The sequence below is a fragment of the Oculina patagonica genome, chromosome 2, assembly GCF_052425735.1.
Source record: "Oculina patagonica isolate OP01 chromosome 2, crgOcupat, whole genome shotgun sequence".
NCBI lineage: Eukaryota > Metazoa > Cnidaria > Anthozoa > Scleractinia > Oculinidae > Oculina > Oculina patagonica.
Window position 1 is genome coordinate 20,421,869 of NC_135759.1, and position 22,516 is coordinate 20,444,384.

The 22,516-nt window shown below is 38.1% G+C and overlaps 3 protein-coding genes across 3 annotated transcripts in view; all 3 read left to right on the forward strand.

Moving 5' to 3' along the window:
* LOC144643431 (uncharacterized) overlaps window positions 1–3,142 on the forward strand; it is a 56,020-nt gene extending 52,878 nt beyond the window's left edge. The window contains exon 26 of the mRNA XM_078502685.1: window positions 524–3,142. Within this exon, the coding sequence (XP_078358811.1) occupies window positions 524–537 (14 nt within the window). The 3' untranslated portion in view covers window positions 538–3,142. The remainder of the gene's footprint in view (window positions 1–523) is intronic.
* A 15,048-nt stretch (window positions 3,143–18,190) lies between these two features.
* On the forward strand, window positions 18,191–20,207 carry LOC144642208 (uncharacterized). Its single transcript, XM_078501188.1, has 5 exons — window positions 18,191–18,260; window positions 18,729–19,301; window positions 19,622–19,876; window positions 20,039–20,088; window positions 20,172–20,207. Exons 1-5 carry the CDS (start codon window positions 18,191–18,193, stop codon window positions 20,205–20,207), a joined length of 984 nt encoding a protein of 327 aa, XP_078357314.1.
* Window positions 20,208–21,286: 1,079 nt separating this feature from the next.
* The window catches only part of LOC144642209 (uncharacterized), a 32,803-nt gene continuing 31,573 nt past the window's right edge, over window positions 21,287–22,516 (forward strand). Inside the window, exon 1 of the mRNA XM_078501189.1 lies at window positions 21,287–21,879. Coding sequence (XP_078357315.1) covers window positions 21,357–21,879 — 523 coding nt within the window. The 5' untranslated portion in view covers window positions 21,287–21,356. The remainder of the gene's footprint in view (window positions 21,880–22,516) is intronic.

A 22,516-nucleotide genomic window follows, 5' to 3' on the forward strand; every position in this document is an offset into this window, starting at 1 on the left:
CTAATTATCCCGCAAGGATTCGGTCAGTAATTGCTTAAATATATAGTACAAATTGGAGTTATCTTTCTGTTGTTCCCCTAAAGCTTAAAAGACGTCTGGAACCAAGGAAAAACGCCTAGCCAAAAAAAGGAAAAATAAATTCAGTTAAATCCACTCCTGTCAGCCGAATGTTAACGTTGATTTGCAAGGTTTTTTTAATTTTAATAGCATTTTGGTGGAGAAGGCTCCCAATTAAAGGACAAAGCATGTCTGTATAATGGTGACCAGACAGACTGTACTTGAACTATTTAACAGAAATTAGGCTGGATTTCACGCTCACTATCACACCTTCACTCATTGGCACCATCATCATCTTAGCTTCCCTTCCTGGATAAAACTTTCATTATGGTCATGCAACTAAATACAAAAGTTCATTGATTTTTCAAACAGACGCCAATTTTCAAAAGTTAAATGCAACAAATTAATTAAGTGATACAATTGTTGCCTATACACCAGTTCAGTCTCTAACTTCTCTTTCTTTTAGGAAAACGTCATTAAAATTTAACGGAAGTAAATGGAAACTGGAAAACACCCAAGAAGGCTACTACCAATAAAATTACCAGCTTACTTAAACTGTTAACTTGAACCTATTTATCGTTAATCGCAAAGTATTGATCTCACAATGTAGAAAAAATATTTTATGTAATCCTGTTCTTCCTAGATTAAAAACCCTGCATATATATAAGGCCCTGTCCACTGACCCGGGTAAATTTGAAAACGCATTTTTTTTACCCGGATAAGCCAACCGTCCACACTGAAACGGCGTTTTTGTTCACCGAAAACGGAGCTTTTAAAAAGCTCTCGAAAGTAGGAATCGTTTTCAAATTTACCCTAATGTGGAAGGAAAACATTTTAACCCGGCGTTTTCAAATTCCTCCGTTTTCAAATTTACCTGGGTCAGTGTGGATGGGGCTTAAGTATGTATGTGTTACTTTGGCAAAGCTCCGTTTGCTGGGATAATTAAAAACAAGACTACCGTGTGGCAGATTTTGGCTACGGGTGTGGCCGTTCATTTTCCATTTCAAGGCTAGAAAGCTCAAATATGGAAACCTTAAAGTATTATCCCAGCAAATGTGAGGGAGAACCCGCCAACTCAATTTTGCAAGGACGGAGGGAGTGGAATATTTCCTTTAGCGAAGGAGCGATGTAACCGCGCCTTCTTCACCTAAGAGCCCACAAAAATGGAAACCGGATGTAATGGCAGGAAACAAACTCACTGGAAGCCGGGAAAGACTTACGTAACAAGCTACATAAACCCATTTATTTCTTCAAAATACATATTTTATCTTATTTTCTCAAGCTGTTATTGTCTGCATGATCCAAATAGACAAGTAAGATAAACCACTTCAAAGTCAAGTTTAATCACAATTAGTAAAACACGGTATATTTTACCCTTTGTTAATGATTTGAGACATATGCTCGTTAGGGTTAATGCTTTAGCGTTTTGGTACTATTTACGGGCTAAAAAAGCAAAAACAAACAAACAAAACAAAAGAAAGCATAATAACTTCATGCACTATCAACCAGAACGCGAAATTTCTTCGAGCTGAACAGTGCAAGAATGCAGGAAAAAATATATATCATATAGAGGAAGTGACCCAAATTTCAACCTGACTCAAATAGTGCAAAATTCCATTTATTTAGCCCAACACTTTCACATTTGATTATTTCAATTGATTTAATTAATTGAGATCGCAATTTATTTTACAAAAGCTGTATGCCACAAAAAAAACTAAGTGGCGCGAACAAGGACGGGAACCTCCTGCATGAGGTCGCTTGAGCTGAAAAGGAACTCGTGCTCGAAAATAGAACTGAAATATTTAAATTGCAGTTTGTTTAAAGAGTAAAATAAACATGAAACAGTAAATATCGTGAGGTCCAATTCAAGAAATATTAGCAAAATTCATTTCTTTGTTCCTAGTGAACAAAGAAAAGCAGGAAAAAGGTTGTACTATTGGAGCGAACGAGCTTAGTCGATAATATTTGTAGGATTTATCCAGCACAGAAGAACTCACTTTAAAATGTTTACTTGCACAAGCAACCAATCAGATTGCACCAATTATTCATCAAATACTCTAGGCAACATAAACAAACGAGTATCAATGAAAGAAATTCACCTACCATGGCATAATGTAAGGTTGAAATTCTCCCTTCAAGAACAACACCATGTCATGTAGCAAACTACAAAAAGGAACATGTCAGTTTATTTGAGAAAAAAATGGTTAAAAGGTAGCCGGATCCAGGTTGACCGAAATCAGGCCCATAAACTGTATAAATAGGTTTATGTGGACAAAACAAAAATAGTTATCTGAGGCGATGTTAAAGATTAATTCTCTGGCAATATTCTGATGAAATTACAGCAGGAGAGCGAAAAATAGTATACAGGAAAACTCTTCAATATTTAATTGTCGTAACAGACTGATTTTTCATCACGCTTTGATTATATTTTGATAATACAGTCGGACCTCTGCTTACGGGTTCCTCCCTATTTCGGACAGTTCATCTGGTTCGAAAGTGGCAAAAATTGATACGAACTCCACCCCTGTATTACACGGACACCTCCATAATACGGACACTCTTGCCTGTCCCTTTGGTATTCAGTTAAAGAAGTTTAACTGTAACATGAAAGTAACAATAAACTACGTAGAGTTGTAAAACGTCACTTATGAGTACATAATGAGCGCCAATAATCAGTCCATGAATGAATATTAAATGTCATATTATTCTAAAAAAATGTTATACGGTCGAACCTCTCCTTACGGGCACCTCTGTAATACGGACATCTTCCTATTAGAGACAGTTTACCTGGTCCGACAGAGACAAAAAAATCATATAAGCGCTACCTCCGTATGGACACCACCATATAATACGGGCACTCTTGCTTGCCCTTCGGTGACTGTGTTAAAGAGGTTTGACAGTTAAATGATGAATATAACAACTTAACTTACGCATAATAACTTAAGGAGTTAAATCTAATATTATTTTAAAGATAAAATACTACTCTTATAGTCTCTTATATAAAGAGCTACTTATCTTAGTGCATGCGAGAAAAAAACCGGATGTGACAGTAATGAATAAATTAATAAAATGATATTAAAAATCACACTGCATATTAATGTATTGAAATAAAAATCATCACAGAAGTATAATGTTTTTCTATGAGCGATAGATATCAAAAATGACGAAAAAATGCTCAAATAATTTTATAATATAACTGTTCAATTCGACTGCCATACTGCAAGTTTTCAGGAGGCAACGAGGTCGATTGTTTACGTGTCCCGGCCTGAATAGAATTAAAGTTTACGTTATGTCGTCAAAGAAATGACCACATTCCAAAAGAAAATTTACTGGCCTGTGACGAGTTAAAAAATGTATACTTTTTTCTTTTTTCAGTGAGCCACCAACATCTTACACTTTAGGAAACGCAAATCCCTGTTGTTTCTCCGATGCTCTCAACATTAGCAGTATAAATTAAAAAGAGTATTTTCGATTTTGACATCATATGATACCACTTTTTGGCCTACGCCATGAGCGTAAGAGACCCAATCGTCTTATTGTTAGTGCGTTTGCTCCAGGTCGAGTTGTCCTGGTTCAAGTGCTCGCGCGGGAGATCGTGTTGTGCACTTAAGCAAGGTCCATCATTACACCAAAGACTATAGCACCTTTAATCCAAGAGGGGTACCAATACACCTTGCAACTACTTGCTTGCTTAATCAGAGTCAAACACCAACCAGTTTAGTCATCAACCTCTTCATAGACTTCTTACTCCATTAATGAAAGCTGGATTTTAATGTTGGTCCTTCAAAACAAATCTGCTACCGCGATATTATAATTTTGTCATGGTGAATCCACCCTTGTGAACTATGATCACGTTATCTTTTTTCTAATAGTAATAATTCGGTTGTAAAGATAATCTTAGACAAAACTAACAAAGTTCTGCAAGAAATATGAAATTTCACTCCAAAATAAGAAACATGGGTAAATAAGAGAAAACACAGTAACACAGGTTTTCAACTGAAACACCTGTTTGCTTTGGAGGCGCACCTGTTATACCTTTTAACAATTGTAAGTTTCACGATTATCACTAGCAAGTTATATTATCCGACCTTTTTTGATTTACAAACTGGAAAATTGTAAGCGATTCGTTTGTACTTATAGTAAAGTTTGACAGAAGTTTCATCGGTAGACAAAAGCAAATTAATATCCATATTTCCCATTGTATTTGATACCTGGGATGGATCCTTCAAACTAAATAATATTTAACAATTATTCTATGAGCCCGCGTTGGATACGAGGTGGTAAATAGCCAACGAGGCGCAAAGCGACGAGTTGGCTTTAACGACTCGTATCCAACAAAGGCGAATGGAATAATTGTTTTATTAAGAGTGTATCCATAAGAGGACCAGGCAACAGGTGATACAGCTCATATCACCGTTTGCGCCCAAACTTAGCATAAATGTTGGGTATGGTGAGCTATTTACTGTGACAAAACATCAGCTCAAAATATTTTATTCCCTTCAAGTTATGGCACCTGCAAAAATGGCCATTTTTCATAATTATAATTTAGCTGATTTGATGACCAGTTCCACAAGAAAAAAGACTTCTGAAAATAAAATTCACTGCATTATATTCTTGTACGTACAATAATTCACTTCAACTGTCTATTGATTTCTTCTCCTCAAACGGTCTTTGAAGGTACACATTGACTTTGGAAATAGCCTTTAACTAGTGCCCAATATCTCCCAGAGCTATATACTATTCCTACAGGGTAGAAATCCATCATAACTTCACAAAAATGCCACAATTTGGGGACCAAGTATGAGGAACTAAACACACGTACTTAACGATTCTGCTATTCACAACACCGAAAAGCCCAAGGCCAAGTCAAGCAATATAGATACAATCAAAGGCGAGAGGAGAGCGGAGCCACGGTTTTGAAGTAAATGTAAAAATAGCAGCGAAGATTTTCCGCCGCCAACAAAAGGCATCAAAAAAAAAAATCTCAACAGCCACACACACAAGAGTAATTTTCTTCCTCGCTGCACCGACGCGACCAAAGAACGGAGCACGGCACGGTGTAAACAGGTCAAAAAGTCATCAAAGAGTATGAGGGAGGTACGCGTTTTTTTGGCTTGTGGTTTTGTATATAAGTGTCGGGTGAGGGGTAGCCTAGCCTAGTTCACGCCTTCATAGCCACAAGTAAGGCGTCCTCAGTTTGTCGGTGTAGCGGAGTTTCCGGGTGTGTTAGTAGAATCTTTAATTGAGAGGTTTTTTTGGATCGTGTTCTTGTCGGTAAGGGGCGTGCCCAGGTGAGCGGTCACGATGTGGTGAGGGAGGGCGTTAATTGGGGGGTTTCGGCGTCCCTAGTGCGGGCGTTCCAAGTGGTTTGGGTTGGCGGAGGGGAAGTGGTTTGTGCGAGGTGTGGTGGGGGGTGGGGGGATGGGTGGGCTCTGGGTGGGAGAGCGGTGAGAGCTAGTGTTTTTAGGAGTCTTGTGTTTTCCGTTAGATTGGTGACGGCAGGTGTGTGGGATGGACGAGGTTGGGAGAGAGAGTGGGGTGTAGAGGGGGGTGGAGTTGCGGTGGCTTGGCTGCCGTCTCTCACGGGCACACTCTTAAATTCTTCTTTAAGTTTAAATCAACTGGACATTTAAATTTCATTTTGGTGTAAACGAAGTGATAGTATGATGAGACGGGAAAATTTGTGGCGCGGTGTTCACTTCTTGAGTTTAATTGAACACACGAGGGAAAGCGAGAGAGAGAGTTTTCTTCCCAAGATTTTCCTCGAACAATCTCCTCTAAAGGTCGTCTATGTATCCTGGAAATTGTGACAACAGTTAAGATTTACGAGAAGATCCGAAGCAAAAGCTTTTCTGGATGCAACACGTCTTGTGCAAGTCGAACGAAGCAAGTGTTTACATTGTACTTGTTTACGGCTCCACGGATGTCATCAAGACTGCTATATTATTTGAAGCGAAATTGAGCTCAAAGTGGAACAGGTTTATTGAAGTATAAAAGGACAAAACCAAGATTGAAAGGTAACAAACTTTACAAAAGTGCTGATCCTAATTTTATGACGTACACTGAATGAAACTGTGTCAGTTTTCCGTTCTTTCGTAAATTATTTGCTGCTTTTTTTGTTTTATTTACTCGCTCTTGTTGTGCGTTTACAAGTATTATTAATTGAACTTTTTGTAGGCACCGCTGATTATTTCTTCTTCATAAAGCTCGCCAAATTTGCTGTTTTCAACTGAACCATTTTTTTAGGCGATGACCAATCGCCTTATGCTAGGGCACGATCAAGGATTCATGTGATCATGTGAAATGTGAAAATTACTCCACTAACAATCTCGTTCCCAGAGTCCACGTTCCCCATTTATCGAACCGAAGTGGATTGGTATCTAACTACGCACATGCGACGGGTCACGTAAGGTATCTGTTTGAGTATTTATCTGCCGCTCGCGACTGTGAACTTGTGAGGATTTTCTTGTAGCGAGAAGGCTTGACTTGAGGATTTGTATCTGTTCTTTTCGCGCTCACCTACAAACACATAAAGAACTCGTAGTGCACACATACTAAATCGACATACTCGCACACGAGATAGGCCGAGGGTCTGCATTAAATTGTGGTTTTCGCATCGAGCTCAGACTATGCATACGTGTCGGTGAGCTGTTTTGGCCGGACCCTCTCCTGTCATAACTGAAGTTGAACTCAATATTACCATTGAAAGCAGTATAAACACTGTCAGAATTGAAATATTTGTCATCTGAACTACTGGAGACATTGTGAATGAGAAGTGCAGCGCTGAAGAGGTTCACTGTCAAAACTGCTGAAATTGCAGGTGAGCTATCTAAGTTTTATTTGCTTGAAAGCGTAATAAATACCGTAGATTATGGTGTCTTTAATGCAATATAGAGCGGCAGTGGGCTTACATAACGTTCATTTGAATACTCGGATCATATAGGGAAATTCTGGTCTATGCTGTTGTTCATGTTTTGCATGGAAGCGATATAATCTGCCAAATCTAAATGAATCAAGAGCCCAAACTGGTGTTCTCGAGACATACTTTAGTGACCATAAAGCTGTGTGGATAGCAATCAAAAAACAGTAGATATATGTACATTTTTGTAGGCTGTAATGACTAGTAAATGTTTGACCCTTTAAGCCCCAACATTCACATACAAATTCTCCTGACTAATCTCCATACATTTTCTTATAGCATTGTTTGAAGAATTTGTTAAAAGTTCAAAGCAATTTCCCTTTGGTGACCATGTTATTACAGTGTAATTCCCCTAACCTCTTCTCTTGATTTAGTATTGACATTGTGAGGAGAAATTTGTAATGGTCACTATTAGGTTTCAAAAGGTTAAAGAAGGATAAATGTAAAGTATGTGTTTCAGAAAGAAAGAAATTTAAATGAATTCAGTGTCTACTTGTGTTACATTTTATAGTGTGGTTGTTAATCAGTATTGGCCTCTAAACAAATATGTCTAAGGGCTCCTTTGAGTCCCTTGTGACCCTTTGGGTCACAAACCCTCCCTTGTGACCCTTTTAGTCACAAGCCAATCATATTGGAACTGTACATAGTAGGTAAGTATATGAACAGTACATAATGTAGTTATTTGCTGTTCTGGTCCATGTAATTACACATGTATGTTGATAATGATTGATTTGACATCTAACAGGAATGTTGCTAAGAAAACACTAAGCTGGCTCATCAACAACCTCAGCTGGCTTTTATGGCCTTGGTAGCTCTAAAAGTTTATCAAAGTCTTGGTTTTCATGTGAAATTTTAGCTGCATTTTACTGTAAGTCCTCTTTCAACTGGTGAAATTAGCCGGCAGCCGGCCGTTAGCGACACCCCTGCATCTATATATACATGTAATCTTGATATATACAAATATGTTGCCTCACAATATTAACAGGTGCATGTGTATAAGTTATTGTTAAAAACTTGTTAATATTTTTTAACTATTGTTTTTCCTTTTATTATGTTTACAGAACAGAAATGTAAAACAGCAAGAAAATGGACAAGATACAGTCTTCAGAGAATCGTTGACTGCCGTGTTATGTGGTGATTACTTCAACATTTTCAATCTACATTTTGTCAAGAGACATTTTGTTTGTATGATGGTGCCCATTGCATTGGAACTGGTTAGAACTTATTGGTCTCTGTACAATAATATAAGGCCCAATCCTCACTATGAGTGACAGCTATATTCAAACAACACACAGTAAAAACCATGTAGCAGGTACTTCCGAGTTAAAAAGAACGGATTCTCCAGTTTTACCAACGAAAACACCCTTCAATCGGAGGTCTTCACTGGCTCTCCACTGTATCAACTTTACTTCCTGGACTCCACTTATACTGTATGTGTGTATAAGCTCCAAATGATATCATTATTTTGGACTTATTGGACATATCTTGCATCATGGATTGTACAGTCAGTTTAGACAACTATCAGCCGCATTTTAACAAGAGTAATTCAAGATACTGTATCAACCTTACTTCCTGGACTTCACTTGTATTGTCTGTATTACCTCTAAAATTTAATAACAATATTTTGGAATTATTGGTCTTATCCTGCATCACACATTGTACAGTCAGTGAAGACAACTATCAGCTGCATTTCAACACGAGTTAATCAAGATACATTATTTCAAGACAGTATTTTTCTGCCAAAGTTGTGGCAGTTTCCTGGCTTTCTAGTACAGTTGCATACTATGTTGCATTCCACTGTATAAAGTCACAATAAAAGACATTTAGTTAGGATCGTACAAGTTTAAATGTCAATTTTGTGATTGAAGCAGCTCAATATTTGCCTTTTATTAGCATTGGTTAAAAACTAACCTTCTTGCCTTGGAATGCACAACTTAATAAAGAACACCACACGAAAGCAACTTATTGCAAAATTTTATTTACTCGACAAACCCCTTTTCCCCTTTTATAGCAAAGGGTATCTTTTGGCCTCATATTTTCACTCACAACAATAGACCTATTTATAAGTATATATGTACCACACAAGTGAACAGTGCTTTTCGCGCGCTCTGGTATGTTAACTCGGAGGTAATAAGCAAAGTACTTTTCACCCAGCTGAAGAGAAACAAAACGGCTTCCTTAGTTCGCTTAGGTTTTCGAAAGTAATGTTTAAGCCTGCTAGTTATTCAACTTTTGGGGTAAATACTAAAACGATTATTCACCTCAGTGTGTGTGAATGTGGTGGTATTTGCCTCCCCGCTTCGCGGCTCGATTAATATCCACCACTACCCCCCCCCCCCCCCCTTTTCGGTTCATTATTGTTAAATATTGGCCAATGAAACTGTGTGAACATTTGTGGGAAGGTGGCATCGCAAGAGTAACATCGTGTGATTTTTGCAGAAACTAATGTTTCAAAAGCCAGGGCTTAAGAATGCCCGTGTCATTTCTTTTGTAGCAAAAATAAAAAGAAAAGTTAAAAGGAAAGTTGTATTTTCTTTAAAAAACGTTTCATATTTAAAAAAAGAAACCAATTAGAAAGAAAATAAATTGCCCAAGAAAGAAAATGTAACTTGAATCCCCTGCACAAAGCACCTGTTACTTTGCATAAATGTTATGTCCTTAACGATATTCATGGCTTAGAATCAAACACGCTATAGCGCTACGATTTATATCATATTTCTTTCATATTTCAAAGCCATACGCTTTATTTACAGAAAATATAATTAAAACTGTTGCTTATTTCTGTAGTAAAAGAGTGCAGCTTTAAAATATAAAGCAAATATGATGTTTATTGTATCGTGTTTCGATTAATTAAGATAAATTTTCTCCCGTCATCGCTAACGATATAGAGTCTCTATTTATAAGAACGCGTTAGCGTTTTTTAAGATTTAACCAAACGCTGTCAAAACTTTTGAGTTTTCCTAAAATTTATCTGGCAACAATTTGGTAGGGTTGGATGATGTGTCAGGAACTTGACATCACCATGGCGACGGCATTTTGACAGATATGTTTTCCCAAATTTGTAATTTCCGTGTTTCTGTTAATAAAAATCAACTTAAATGGAATTATTTTTACATTGTTACGGGTTTAAAGCATATTTTGAGTACTTTGCAGTGATTTTGGGTGGTTTTCTGGCATTTTGGAAAAATGTTGAAATCCAAGATAGCGGATGTTTTGACATCATGATGTAATTGTCACGTGATGTGGCGTCACCATCCCACGTGACATATACCAAAAGAAAGAGTTTCGGACTAGCCTGCAGAACAGGCGGTTTATTTTTTTGCAGGGTTATTGCGAGTTCGCGCGAAGCGCGACCCCACGAGCGCGAAGCGCGAGGGAAAATAAAAACTCGCACTTCGCGCTTCCACCCGCAAAATAAACCGCCTGTTCTGCAGGCTAGTTTCGGACATACAATACACCCTATAAGTTTCGTTGTGATTGCTTAAATATTCTGGACGTTACATAGGGGAGGGGGGGGGGCTATGTAACCCCCCGCCCTCGATCTGAGAAGGTCCAAAAAAGCCCGGTCTGAATAGGGTTAAAACATATTTGTGGGTCAAACAAAATTTTTAAGCGACGCTCCAACACTGCTCACTTAATAAATGATTAATCAGACGTGAGATCGGGAGAATGGAGAAGCAAAGGGAGATATGGAAACCGTGCCTATTAAATTTCTTTCTTTGTTACTGCTGAAACCGTGTTATTACCAGGCAAAATTTTTGTATGGATGGAATTAATTTGTAAGCTTTTTTGCATTCGAAAAATAGAGACTAAGATTTTCTTTTGTCTGCTGATCACAACCACATGCATTCGGTAAGGAATTAAATAATATATGTCGAACAAAAATGACCAGGGAACAGTGGACCAGTCAAGCGTAGTGCCGTGACTTGTACCGCCTACAGTGCACATGTCTGGAGTGTCCGACAATCAATAGCAAAAGGATACAATATGATATTGTTATACAAAATAAATTTGGTAAAAAACAAAAACAACTGTTGTTTGGATTTAAAAATGTTTTGACGACTATGATAACTACGGTATAAACGGATTTAACCGCCCAAAAAGAGCAACTAGAGTCAAGCACCTGTTCAAATGTCTTTAGAGCGTACCATTTTCTTGTCACGAGCACCCGTTATTCCAGTTGGATATCTCGTTGATTAGACGTGGTGAGGGTAACCCGTTTGGCATATTCACTTAGCTGGCATTCGTTCCATGACTTCTGAGCTGAGTAGAGGATTTCCTGACAGAGAAAGTGTTTTAACACTTTAAAGGTAAGCAGTAAGATGAAAACGTCTACGGCAAAACATGTTCTCTCTTCTGTAAACTAGATAGGTATGTACCGTCCCAATAGGATGTAGTTTTTAACACGATTATTGTGGTTTAGTTGGAATTATGCCCATACGATTTTACCTTTTGTGTCAAAATCGTAAATGAAATTTATCCGTGGTTAATTATCTCTCTTGATGTAGTTGACCATAAGCGTTAAAATGAAAATAAGACAGGCATGTAATTAAAATCGCCATAACGTTTTTTAATCGTGATTTAAAACCACTTACGAGGTGTAAATTAGTATGTAAATATAATATTCAAAAGCTCAGCAAGGCTTCAATACGATGCAGTTTGAAGAGATGGCATCTGAAAAAGAGTCAGGAATTTTTTTTGAGGATTTCAAAAATCGGCAGGAACACCCCAAATTAAGTTACATTTAAAAAATTATAGTACCAACCTTCGACCAGTAGTACTATGAACACAATTGTAGACATGCAAATAAAATAACGGTTCACTTCGTATATACTCCGATTTACGACTGTGCGAAATATTAACAAACCTATAGTCAGATGTTGCTTCAAAAGAGAACGTCAGTAAAATTAATGGTAATAACTTTGGTTGATAGTGAAAGTTATAAGCGAGGAATGACTTCCGTAAAAGCTGCTAGTCTGTGGGAATTAAATATTCGTACTCCCTATACTGTGCTTGCCATATTTGCCTCGTAACTTAAAAATAAACTGTACAAACTTGCATGTGTCCAAGTGTTATGCAAGTCAATAAGATAAGATAGGACATAGGTTGATATAGGTAAAATTGAAAAGAGAATTCACCACTCAAAACGCAAGAACCTGCTCGGGTGCATTCGCCTTAAGCGGGTACCATAATCTGGGTTAATAGTTTGTTAACGAGCACCCGTTACTCCTGTTGTTTCAATAGGACGGCCATGACTGGAATTTAGACATTATCTTCCTATCTTTCACTAATTTTGACGCAATCTTACACTGATGAAAGTAGAACAGAGAAGTTTTTCTGACATAGTAACCACTCATTAAAATATTCTGTTCAAACTAAATTATGAAATGGTGTGCATTGGTTCTTTGGCTTTATTATAAAGGGTCAAACATTCAAATGTCATTTTTTTTTAACCCTCGGACGCTCAAGGAAACTCATACCCCCACCATCGTACAAGGGGGGGAGTGGATGGAACCCCTCCCCAGAGTTTTCGTGCTATTAAGGGGCAGCGAAATATTTTTTGCACTGTGTTGAAAGCCCGTAGCGAACTCTAAAAGATGACATATTTTTAGTTGGTTGTGACGTCATATGTCGTCATGTGACGTCATTAAAGCCGCCATCTTGGATCCGCCATGTTGGATTTCACCATTTTCTTAGAAAGTCTAGTCAGAAAATAAAGGAAATTGATGCAAAATCAAACCAGAATACTTATGGAATGCAAAAATAATCGAATCGTGCAATTCTCTTTCAAAAAAACTGGAAAAAAAATATAGACAAAAAGATACAAATGACACATGTTTGACATATCACAATTTCCGCAAGGGATGAGTGAACAGCTACTGAAAGTTTCAGCATTGTAGAGTGAATCCTCTTTACAAACTTCGAAAAAACCTTAAGGGGGTTGCATCCACCCCCCCCCCCCCCCCCCCTCCTTGTACGTTCGTGGGTAAAACTTGGAACGTATTTTGAAATTTTCCGGTCACTTTTGACACATAGAACCTTAAAATGGCATTCAGTTTACAAGACGACCATCTTGTAAAGAAGACGCAAGGTTTGTCATACTATGTCGAAAGTGCGATACGTTTAAATGGTTTTGACACCATTTGTTGTTTCATAGTTAACCAAAGCGTACTATGAGACTTTGTATGGATGTATATACTATAAGAGCTTGTTTGAATGTGAAATAAAGTTGAAAAAGTAAAAGTAATTGCAGCTACAGTTATTAAAGTCCTCCCAGAAATAATTTATTGTAACCGGAAGGGCTATGTTAAGGGTAGGTTCATTGGCGAAGCAGCGAGATCAATTAAAGATATTATGGACTATACAAAGAAGCAAAACATACCAGGTATATTACTTTTTATTACCTTTAAAAAGGCATTTGATAGCATCCGGATCTGGGAATTCATGTTACTGTTGCAGAGGTCTCTCGCAGTTTGGTAAAGTTACAATCATCAAATCCTTTTTGCTTTCGAAGATGATATATGTATTCTCAGTTCTCCCAACCCCACAAGATTTCATAAAGCAGATTAACACTTAACAATTATTCACCGACACTGAGGTGAATAATTATTTTAGTATATACCGCACAAGTTGAATAACTAGCGGACCAAAACATAACTTTCGGTAAAGAAAGCGACGCGCGAAGGCAGTTTGTTTCCCGTTAGCTGCTCGGAGGTGAATAGTACTGATTTTGCTAATCACCTCCGAGTTAACCAATCAGCACGCGCGAAAAGCACTATTCACTTGTGTTGTATATACTAATATTTTTTATAAAATAACTCAGATACTTCGCGCGCTCTGATTGGTCAAAAACCTATGTACTATTGTTCCGGTAAAGTCCAACTTCTGTCCCGACATGGCCGCACTTCGCTCGATTACGCATAAGGACGAAGAATTAAACTTAGTTTAATGTATTCCTTTAATCTATCTGATGGTTAAAACGGAGGATATATGATTTTTGTAAATAAACATCATGAAAATTTACTGAGGGTGGATCACAAAATTGAATTTTTTCGCCCACCACATTTGAGCGAAGGAACTTAAGAAAAATCGCAAACGCAGAGACAAACATACGAGAACGAACACAATAAACAGGTCCGCTTTCACTGGACTGGAAAAATATTAAAAACATGGATATTGTTTTATCCAACATTAACTCGGAAATGTTATTTGAAAGGTGTTAAGGTGATTCCACGGAATTGCATTGCGCATCCTTGCTGCGCATAAGTTTTCGCGCGCACGAGCGCGCGCGCACACAGAACACTATGAGATTCCCTTCAGGCTAAGCTCGGTAGGGAATTAAATAGTGGTTTTCTCTTAAACAAACACGGTGACCCCCATTTTTTAATGCATTAATTTAAATGTCATACGGTTGTCTACAATATATCGCGATTTAAAGAAAAGTTTAAAATTCTACATTGAGATATTTTAATTTCAATGACGTAAAAAACACGTTTTTAGGTAGTGCCGTTAACGTGCGCACAAAGCAGAATCTTTCATTTCTTTTATTATCTTAATTCCTGTACAAAAAGAATAATTTTTAATATAAGATCAAAGTCTATTTTGTTGAACTAGACTAATACTTTAATGCAAAAATGATTTTTTTTTCTAGAAACAATAGTTCCCCATTCGGGTTACTGGGGCTCCTAATATATACCTCGCGGGTCGTATATTTACTATAATGCCCATCCATTTGACACAAAAACTAGCGCGGTGACCCCCATTTTTTATTTCATTTTTTTAATGCTCATAACATTATTGTAAACTGGACCAAGTTTCAGAAAATTTTTAATACTCCTTCTATTTCAGTGGAATCACCTTAAAACAGATCAAATTGGTGGCGACGAACTTGAATTATTTTGATGGCAGAACCTCACGCTGAGTTCCTGTACGCGCTTGAATTATATCTTCAGTTTTACGTACTTTCAGTGCTTTCTCCCAAGTCTGTTATTAGGCGAAAACTAAAGAATACGGAATAATTAAATTCATAACAAATTTCTAAAGCAATGTTTGTGGAACTAACCTTTATTCTCAACACCTTCGTCAGTCTGTGAAGTTTGTAAACTTGCAAAGTTTTTGTGCAGTCTTTTACCTGCTTTTACTTTCGCGATGACTTCGGCCACACTTTGCCAGATTTCCAGGTCAAAGAACTTTAAAATCGTTGAATACATTTCGTACCATGACAGTTTGTCTTTTTCCTTTCCTTTCTTGTGACTTTTATAGCTTTAAGAGAACTTTTAAAAGTGTTTGTCGCGTCGATTTGTGGATTTTGTGTGTGGAGCTGAACCTGTGTTTTATTCTTTCGGCCACTGTGATTGGTTTTCGCGTCATCCGATGAACTTGTTGAGAATAAGACATTTGATTTTAATTTTTTTAATCAGTGAAGCGTGGTATTGTTAAGTGTCTATATGACCGAGCCAAACACCTCATAACAAAACCATCAGTTATCTCTAAAGAAAAGAAACATTTATCGTCGGTACTTGTTTCTAACGGTTATCCGTCTTCGTTCATACGAAAACTTACTAAGACCACAAGACCAACAGCCATCAACGAACCCACGCAAGAATTTAAATCTACTGCGGTTTTACCCTATATTAAAGGTGTATCAGAGGTTCTTCGCCGCTGCCTACAAGAACAAGGCGTTCGCACCGTCTTTAAATCTGACACAACTCTTCGGTCTTACTTAGTACGACCGAAAGACGCCCTAGAACCAGGCAAACAAGAAGGTGTTGTATACAAAATTCCATGTGAATGCGGCAAAGGTATATATAGGGGAAGCAGGGAGAGCGATGCAAGACAGGATAAAAGAACACGACAGAGACATAAGGCTTGCTCATACACAAAACTCCGCAGTTTCGGAGCACGCAAACGAAACGGGGCATATTCCTTTATGGAATCAGGTCAAGTTTATCGATCGTGACCCTCACCGATACACACGCAGGGTCAAAGAGGCTATCCAAATAAGACTTCATTCTAATAACATCAATAGAGATAGCGGAATTGAAATTCCTGAAGCATGGATACCTACGATCAGAAAGCATAACAGCCGTTCAACTACAAAGCGGACCTATGAGGGAACACCATCTGTTAGTCGGAATAATAATGAGGATCGAAATGCACCAATCACAGCGAACCAACGTGCATAAATAGCGACGCGTAAACAATCGACCTCATCGCCTGATGAAGACTAGCAGTATTGCAGTCGAAACGTCGCGATCAACATCTCAAAGCGATTCTATCGTGAGACAAACGAATAAACGTTCATTACCAAATAGATTGCTATTTCTTTGAAGAACGTTTTCTATAGTTTTTTCATAAAAGCAATAGAGCACACTTTCTAGGGCTTTACTGGCTTAATAAAACCACTTGGAATGTTGGGAGAACACTCGAAAAGCTTGTAAATCACTCGCCTGTCGGCTCGTGATTTACAAGCTTTTCGAGTGTTCTCCCAACATCCCAAGTGGTCTTATTACGCCAGTAAAGCCCTAGAAAGTGTGCTCTTTTGCTTAATTATAACTTCCTATGGAATGGGGCTGACAAAATAGCGCGAGCACCAACAATTAATGATATAAAATTTGGAGGATTAAGGCTGATAGATGTAGAAACGTGAACGATTATAAATTTATGAAAGTTGAAAGAGTCTTCCGCAAGGAAAAAAATAAATTGAATTCTCTTTCAATTTTTTTGCTTAATTTATTGATGCATAAAAAACTTGCAAGTTGAATTTGTTTAGCTCTTCTTTTACTGCTCCTCGATGGGGACGATGAAATTGTGATGGGCTGCAAACCATTTTAAACTTTATTACGTCAAATATCATGGGCACATGGTTGACATGTCAAAAATTCCGCAAGAGGTGAATGAACAACTACTGAAAGTTTCAGCATTGTAGAGAATATTTTCTTTTCAAGCCAAAAGCCTTACGGGAAGGAGGCATCCACACCCCCCCCCCCCCCCCCCCCCCGCCTTGAACGTCCGAGGGTTAAAAGCGTAAATGAACTGATAAATACTTTTTCTTAACCGTGTAAAATCTTCATTACATATTTCGTTACAGTCTTAATCTTCTCCGAAATCGCCTCGAATAGTAAATTATCCAAGTCCTTCTTCACGGAAAATTTAAGAAGCGAAAAAGCGGCGGCCATTCTGTTAACAACTGCACGCTGTTTCGCTACCCCCTTTTACAACAGAATAGATGCTGAGTATCGTAGCCAATCAGAGAACAGCATTCGTGATGGAACGCTTGTAGATTTATACTAATTTGGATTAGATGATACAACTGTGTCTAAGGTTTTTCTTAACCCTTTGACCCCCAAGTTTTCCTCAAAAAACGCGTTTTTTTAGCCGCTAAACTTAAATTTTGGTGCTATGGTCTGGAATTTACCTCAACTTTGCTAAAGAAGCACTTTTTTACACTTCAGCAACATTTTCATGAAGATTCTGTGTAAAAATGTACAATATTTTACTTTGGTGCATGCGCATAAGCCAAAATTTGGACTTTTTTTTTTTTTTTTTTTTTTTTTTTTGCTGAACCGTTCCCAATTTTTTTTTGCCCCTTTTGCTTCCTCTTTTTCTCGCTTTCTTATTCTCGTTACTTTCTACTCTTCATATCCTATCTTTTGGCCAAAAAAGTTTTGACATTATCAATGGAAAAATCCTGAAAAGGGGACCTTGACCAATTACAGGTGTACTGGCCTGTTTAACAACGATTTTGCACCAAAAATGGATTTTGTTTTTCTTTGATTAGCTCTGTCAGAATGCAACTGATATTCAAAATGAACAGTCCTGTAGAAAGGTCGATGCAAGCTCTATCAGATTCTCATCACGAAATTCCACTGACGTTCTAATTAATGACGTCACAAGTGAATCAATGGCTGCACCTCCAAATAGCGCCTGAATGCGCGTTTATGAGTGAAAGGGTTAATTTGAAGCCTGTCTCATCTGAAACTTCTGTTCGAAGTTTTCAGTTTGAACTGTAAAATGTCATTACATTCACTAATACGCGATTAGCAAAAATCAGTTATCCTCCATCTTTTTATGTAGTTTTATTACACTCCAGTTAAAGTTAGGAGCCTACCTACCTACCTACCCATCGTACCTACCTACCTATCTACATACCTACCTACATAGAAGTTTAATTGTACCTTATTTCTGTTGCAGAACAAAGTTGGGAACACAAAGATGAATTTGACATCCATTGGATGCCTGACACTCCTTCTATTAATTGAGTTGCTCTGTTACACAAATGCAGGTAATTCTAGAGTTAGCTGTTTACATCATTCTCGACTCTTTGGTCCGACTCTTTGGTCCCACTTTATTTACCAGTATTACTTATTTCGAAATGATGTTTTCACATCCCGTGACTGACTCCACCAAGATGCATTATTTGTCAATTTCAGTCTTGCCAGCTTAGTTTAGCTATGCATTTCTAGTCACTGACGTTTTTGCGATCAATTTTCAATGCACTACTGAATATGCGGAATGCTTACAACTGTGAATTTAATGGAGTCTAAAAAAGAACCATGTGTTACTTCGTCATGGAGAAAAAATTAACTTGGAGAAATACTGAATTCAGCATTATGTTTTGTTAAACAGAGAGTCTTCTAAACGGGTTAAAAAACTAGGGGCGTAAAAAGAAATTATACACGGAGTGTAATTTGGTCTCTTAAGTGCAATGAGAGCTCATAGAAATTCTCTTTGCTTGTTTTTCTTATCGAAGAACAAGAAGAAGATCCAGATCACATTTTCAGTGGCGACGCTGTCCTCTTCACCATAAACGAAGCCACCAATGCGCCAACATCTTGGTTATCTTGCAGCAAATATGACTGCAATTTCTCAAGACGCCAAACAACGGAAAATGTTTACACTCACGCCAAGAAAGTGTTCCTCATCTATGGCAAGGAACGCCTGACAACAAATGACCCTATTCGCTACGGAGACGAAGTGGCTCTGTTCTACAGGGTGAATGACGACGGCGAGGGATTGTGGTTGGGTTGTGCATCAGAAAGGAAGCGCTGTGGACTGGGAACCTGTCCGGGATTGCCACATTTAAACCACTGGATGTGGACCAGCAAGCATTCATGCGACGACAACAAGTTCATTGTCACTGGAAGTGCAGGTCTCCAGAATAGTACCTTATCAGGACTGCCCGTTAGAATAGAACATCAAATAAAGTTGGTCAAGAAATCAAACTACATATCGATTACAAGTGGAAAAAGACATATGGGCGAAAATTCATCAGCGCTAATTGAACCTTTTCTTGACAACTATGGGAACTGGGTGATAAACAAAGGTACGTAGAATGAACTTGCAAAAAAAATTGGGATGTGAGCCGCTGAGTGTGAGAGAACCACGCGGCATAGATAGATAGCAGACAATATGTTCATTTCTACTGATTAAGCATGCATGTCTTCTTTATTGCATTGCCGGCAATGATTCCTTGTGAAAATGATTGCATCAATTTATTTTTTCAACGAAATGGTCGCATTTTGTGCGGTCAAAAAAGTTATGGAAATGAAAAATATAGCAGAGTTACTTAATATATCTAGAATGTTATAGACTTTTATACAGCGTGTGCATTTAATTTGACTTTGAGACATTTTCAACTAACAGATATGATTGCGAAATGTGGAGAGAAGCATTATGATACCCGTTATAAAGTATGCGATAGATGTGGTTCTAAGCCTTATGTTCGACCCAAACATGAATCATGGAAATGTTGTGCAGGAGTGAAGCCCTACAATGCAGAAACATCACTTTGCTGCAGTGGAAGTGTTAGCGTTGTCAACAATACACACAAAAGTACAAAGGAGGCCAGATGTTGCAGTAATGCGGCTTTCTTTCCCGACAGACAGGTTTGCTGCCAAGGTAAAGTCATAGTTTTCTTTCTAGTTCTGTCTTTTAATTTGATTGTCGTTAATGAACTATCTTTTAATTACCTTTATACATATATTAAATTACTACATACCAGTACAATGATTAAGAATCAGAATAGTCACTCTGTCCTCAGATTATTTATATCCCTTTAAGGAAACCTTCGTGACCTTCCTGGACAAGACACGGACGCTGACGACACTACAGTGCAGTGTTGTGGGAGTGAACCTTACTTGACAACACATGGAATCTGTTGTAATGATGTTATTACGCCTTTCTTCCCACTGAGTGTGGAAAGCAAAGACGCCTTGGGATGTTGCGATGATCATGGGTTCAATAAAAAGAAAAGTTTTTGTTACTCTTGCGGCGAAAAGAAACATGTTTTGCCACTCAGTGAGAAAAAATCGTGGAGTTGCTGTAAGAACAAGGAAATATACAGAGATGACGAATCCAGGTGTTGTGAGTATGGAGTGGAAAAAGGGAATCAATGTAAGTTGAAACAAAACTAACTATTGTACTAGGGGGGGGGGGGGGGTGGTTCGTTTGTCACTTTTTATGACCCGTTTGTGGCCGAAACACAACGTTCTGTTTTGCTAGATTCTCAAAAAAAAAAACGTGTTGACATGACAATAAAAAACAATGCAAAATGCATTATATTGACAAGTTTAAGTGATTTTGGTTTAACGCCTACATTAGGTCGTTTAAGGTAAGTCATTTGCATGGAAAAAATAAACTATACTAATATTATTAGCCTCACTTTCACATTTTATATAAATTTAAGTGCAATGAAAAATGAAAAAAGAAAACAAGAAAGATCGTGTCAAATAATTCATTTTATAGTTCTTTTTTTAAAAAAATGTACACTTACTTACATATTGTTTTTGTTGTTGTTGTTGTTGTTGTCTTCTTTTTTTCAGGTAAGTGTCTGTTTCGGAACAACACGTACATTTCTGGACAGCGTTTCTCAGACGGGCCAGCCTCTACGTCATGTCGTTCTTGTATTTGTAACGATGGAAACTCCGTTTGTGATACGATTGTATCCTGTCCACCTAAACTACCTAGCGAATGCGTCTTTTTCCCTGTAAATGATGAGTGTTGCCCAATTTTCCAATGCTCCAATAGTGGTAAGTGGTAAGAGATTTGTAAGGGGAATATGAGTTATAAAAGATATTAAGTAAGGCGTTGGCGACATTTTGAGTTATCCAGTATGTCAAGTTCAGCTTAAACTTGTAGCTACTTGTTAAACCGTTTAATAATTTATTAACAGTTTAACGTCATATTGCTACAAGTTTATCTTTGCTCAATAAAGGAAACTTTATTTGTGATCACAGCGTGAAATGGAAGTTGTTACATTACATCAATGATTGTGACTCTAACATTGTCTCATGTAGTTTTTGCCAATATAGAAATTCACAACTACAAGCTGTTCCTTAGAAGAAAGTCCCATGTGTCCATAGTAACTGCCATTCCCGAGATGACAGCGATGACTATCTCTTTCTGGATGAAGACTCAACAGGACAGTGAAGGAACAGCTCTTTCTTATGCAACTCAAAGTCAGGCTGACGAATTGGTTATCAAGACACATCCCAGTGTGAGGGTGATCCTCAAGGGCTCATCACAGGGCGGTGAAAGGGACTTAGACTTAAACGACGGAAACTGGCATTTCTTTTGGATAGAGTGGGAGTCGTCCACTGGTCATTTGTCCATCCGTGAAGGGAGTAGTGTTATCGGGCCTCTGACTTACGCTCAATCTTCATTAGAGGGGGGTGGATACCTTGTACTTGGACAACGACAGCAATCGCAGAAACAGTTTATCGAGGCAAAGGCTTTCGTGGGAGAAATTTCTCATGTCAACATATGGAACGAAAAGAGAACAGATTTTGATGTGATACGAAAGGACTGCATTGGGTTACACACTGGTACTATATTTCACCTGTCAGGTGATACGATTGACTCTCATCAAAGTGCGTCTATTATCGCGGCAGATGCATGTCCAGGTGTGCTATCATTTTTATTGATGTTTTCTATCAAGGACCAGTCAAAATTTAATGTAATCAGTTATAAAGATATCGTCCTTTTCGATGTCCTCCAAGCTTTACCAGATTTGGTAGTACACAGAATGTCACTTAAGGAGGCTCACAATAGTTTTACGGTCGCCTGAGGCCTGGGTCCAAACCTCGCGAAGCACGCGCGTCGCTCGTGGGATTTTTCAGCCATGAAGAAGAAAAACAAACATGGCGGCGCGTAAATTTTTTGTCGAAGTCTATTTTTGTCCAGTTTTCAGAAAAAATCGCGTTTTCGCGACATTTTTAGCCGCACAAAGTCTTTATTGTTACTCATTAGCTGAAGAAAAAAATGTTTGCCGATCAGCATACATGGTGCCGAGGAGAAAATTTTATGTACGCGCGGCGATCGATCGTGTAGAGCCCGGAGTGGACTTCCAACCAAACCTACGAAATTCCCGAAACTAAAGCATGCAATACACGTTTACTTCTCTATCTTTCCTTGGGCGGTCCTGTCTGTGGCTTTAGTTTACTTCATTTATAAACGGCACTTCGATTTACAGGTCAACTTAATGACTGATAAATATGAAAGCGAGCAAGCGACTCTTCTAAGCAAATCGAGGGCATTGAC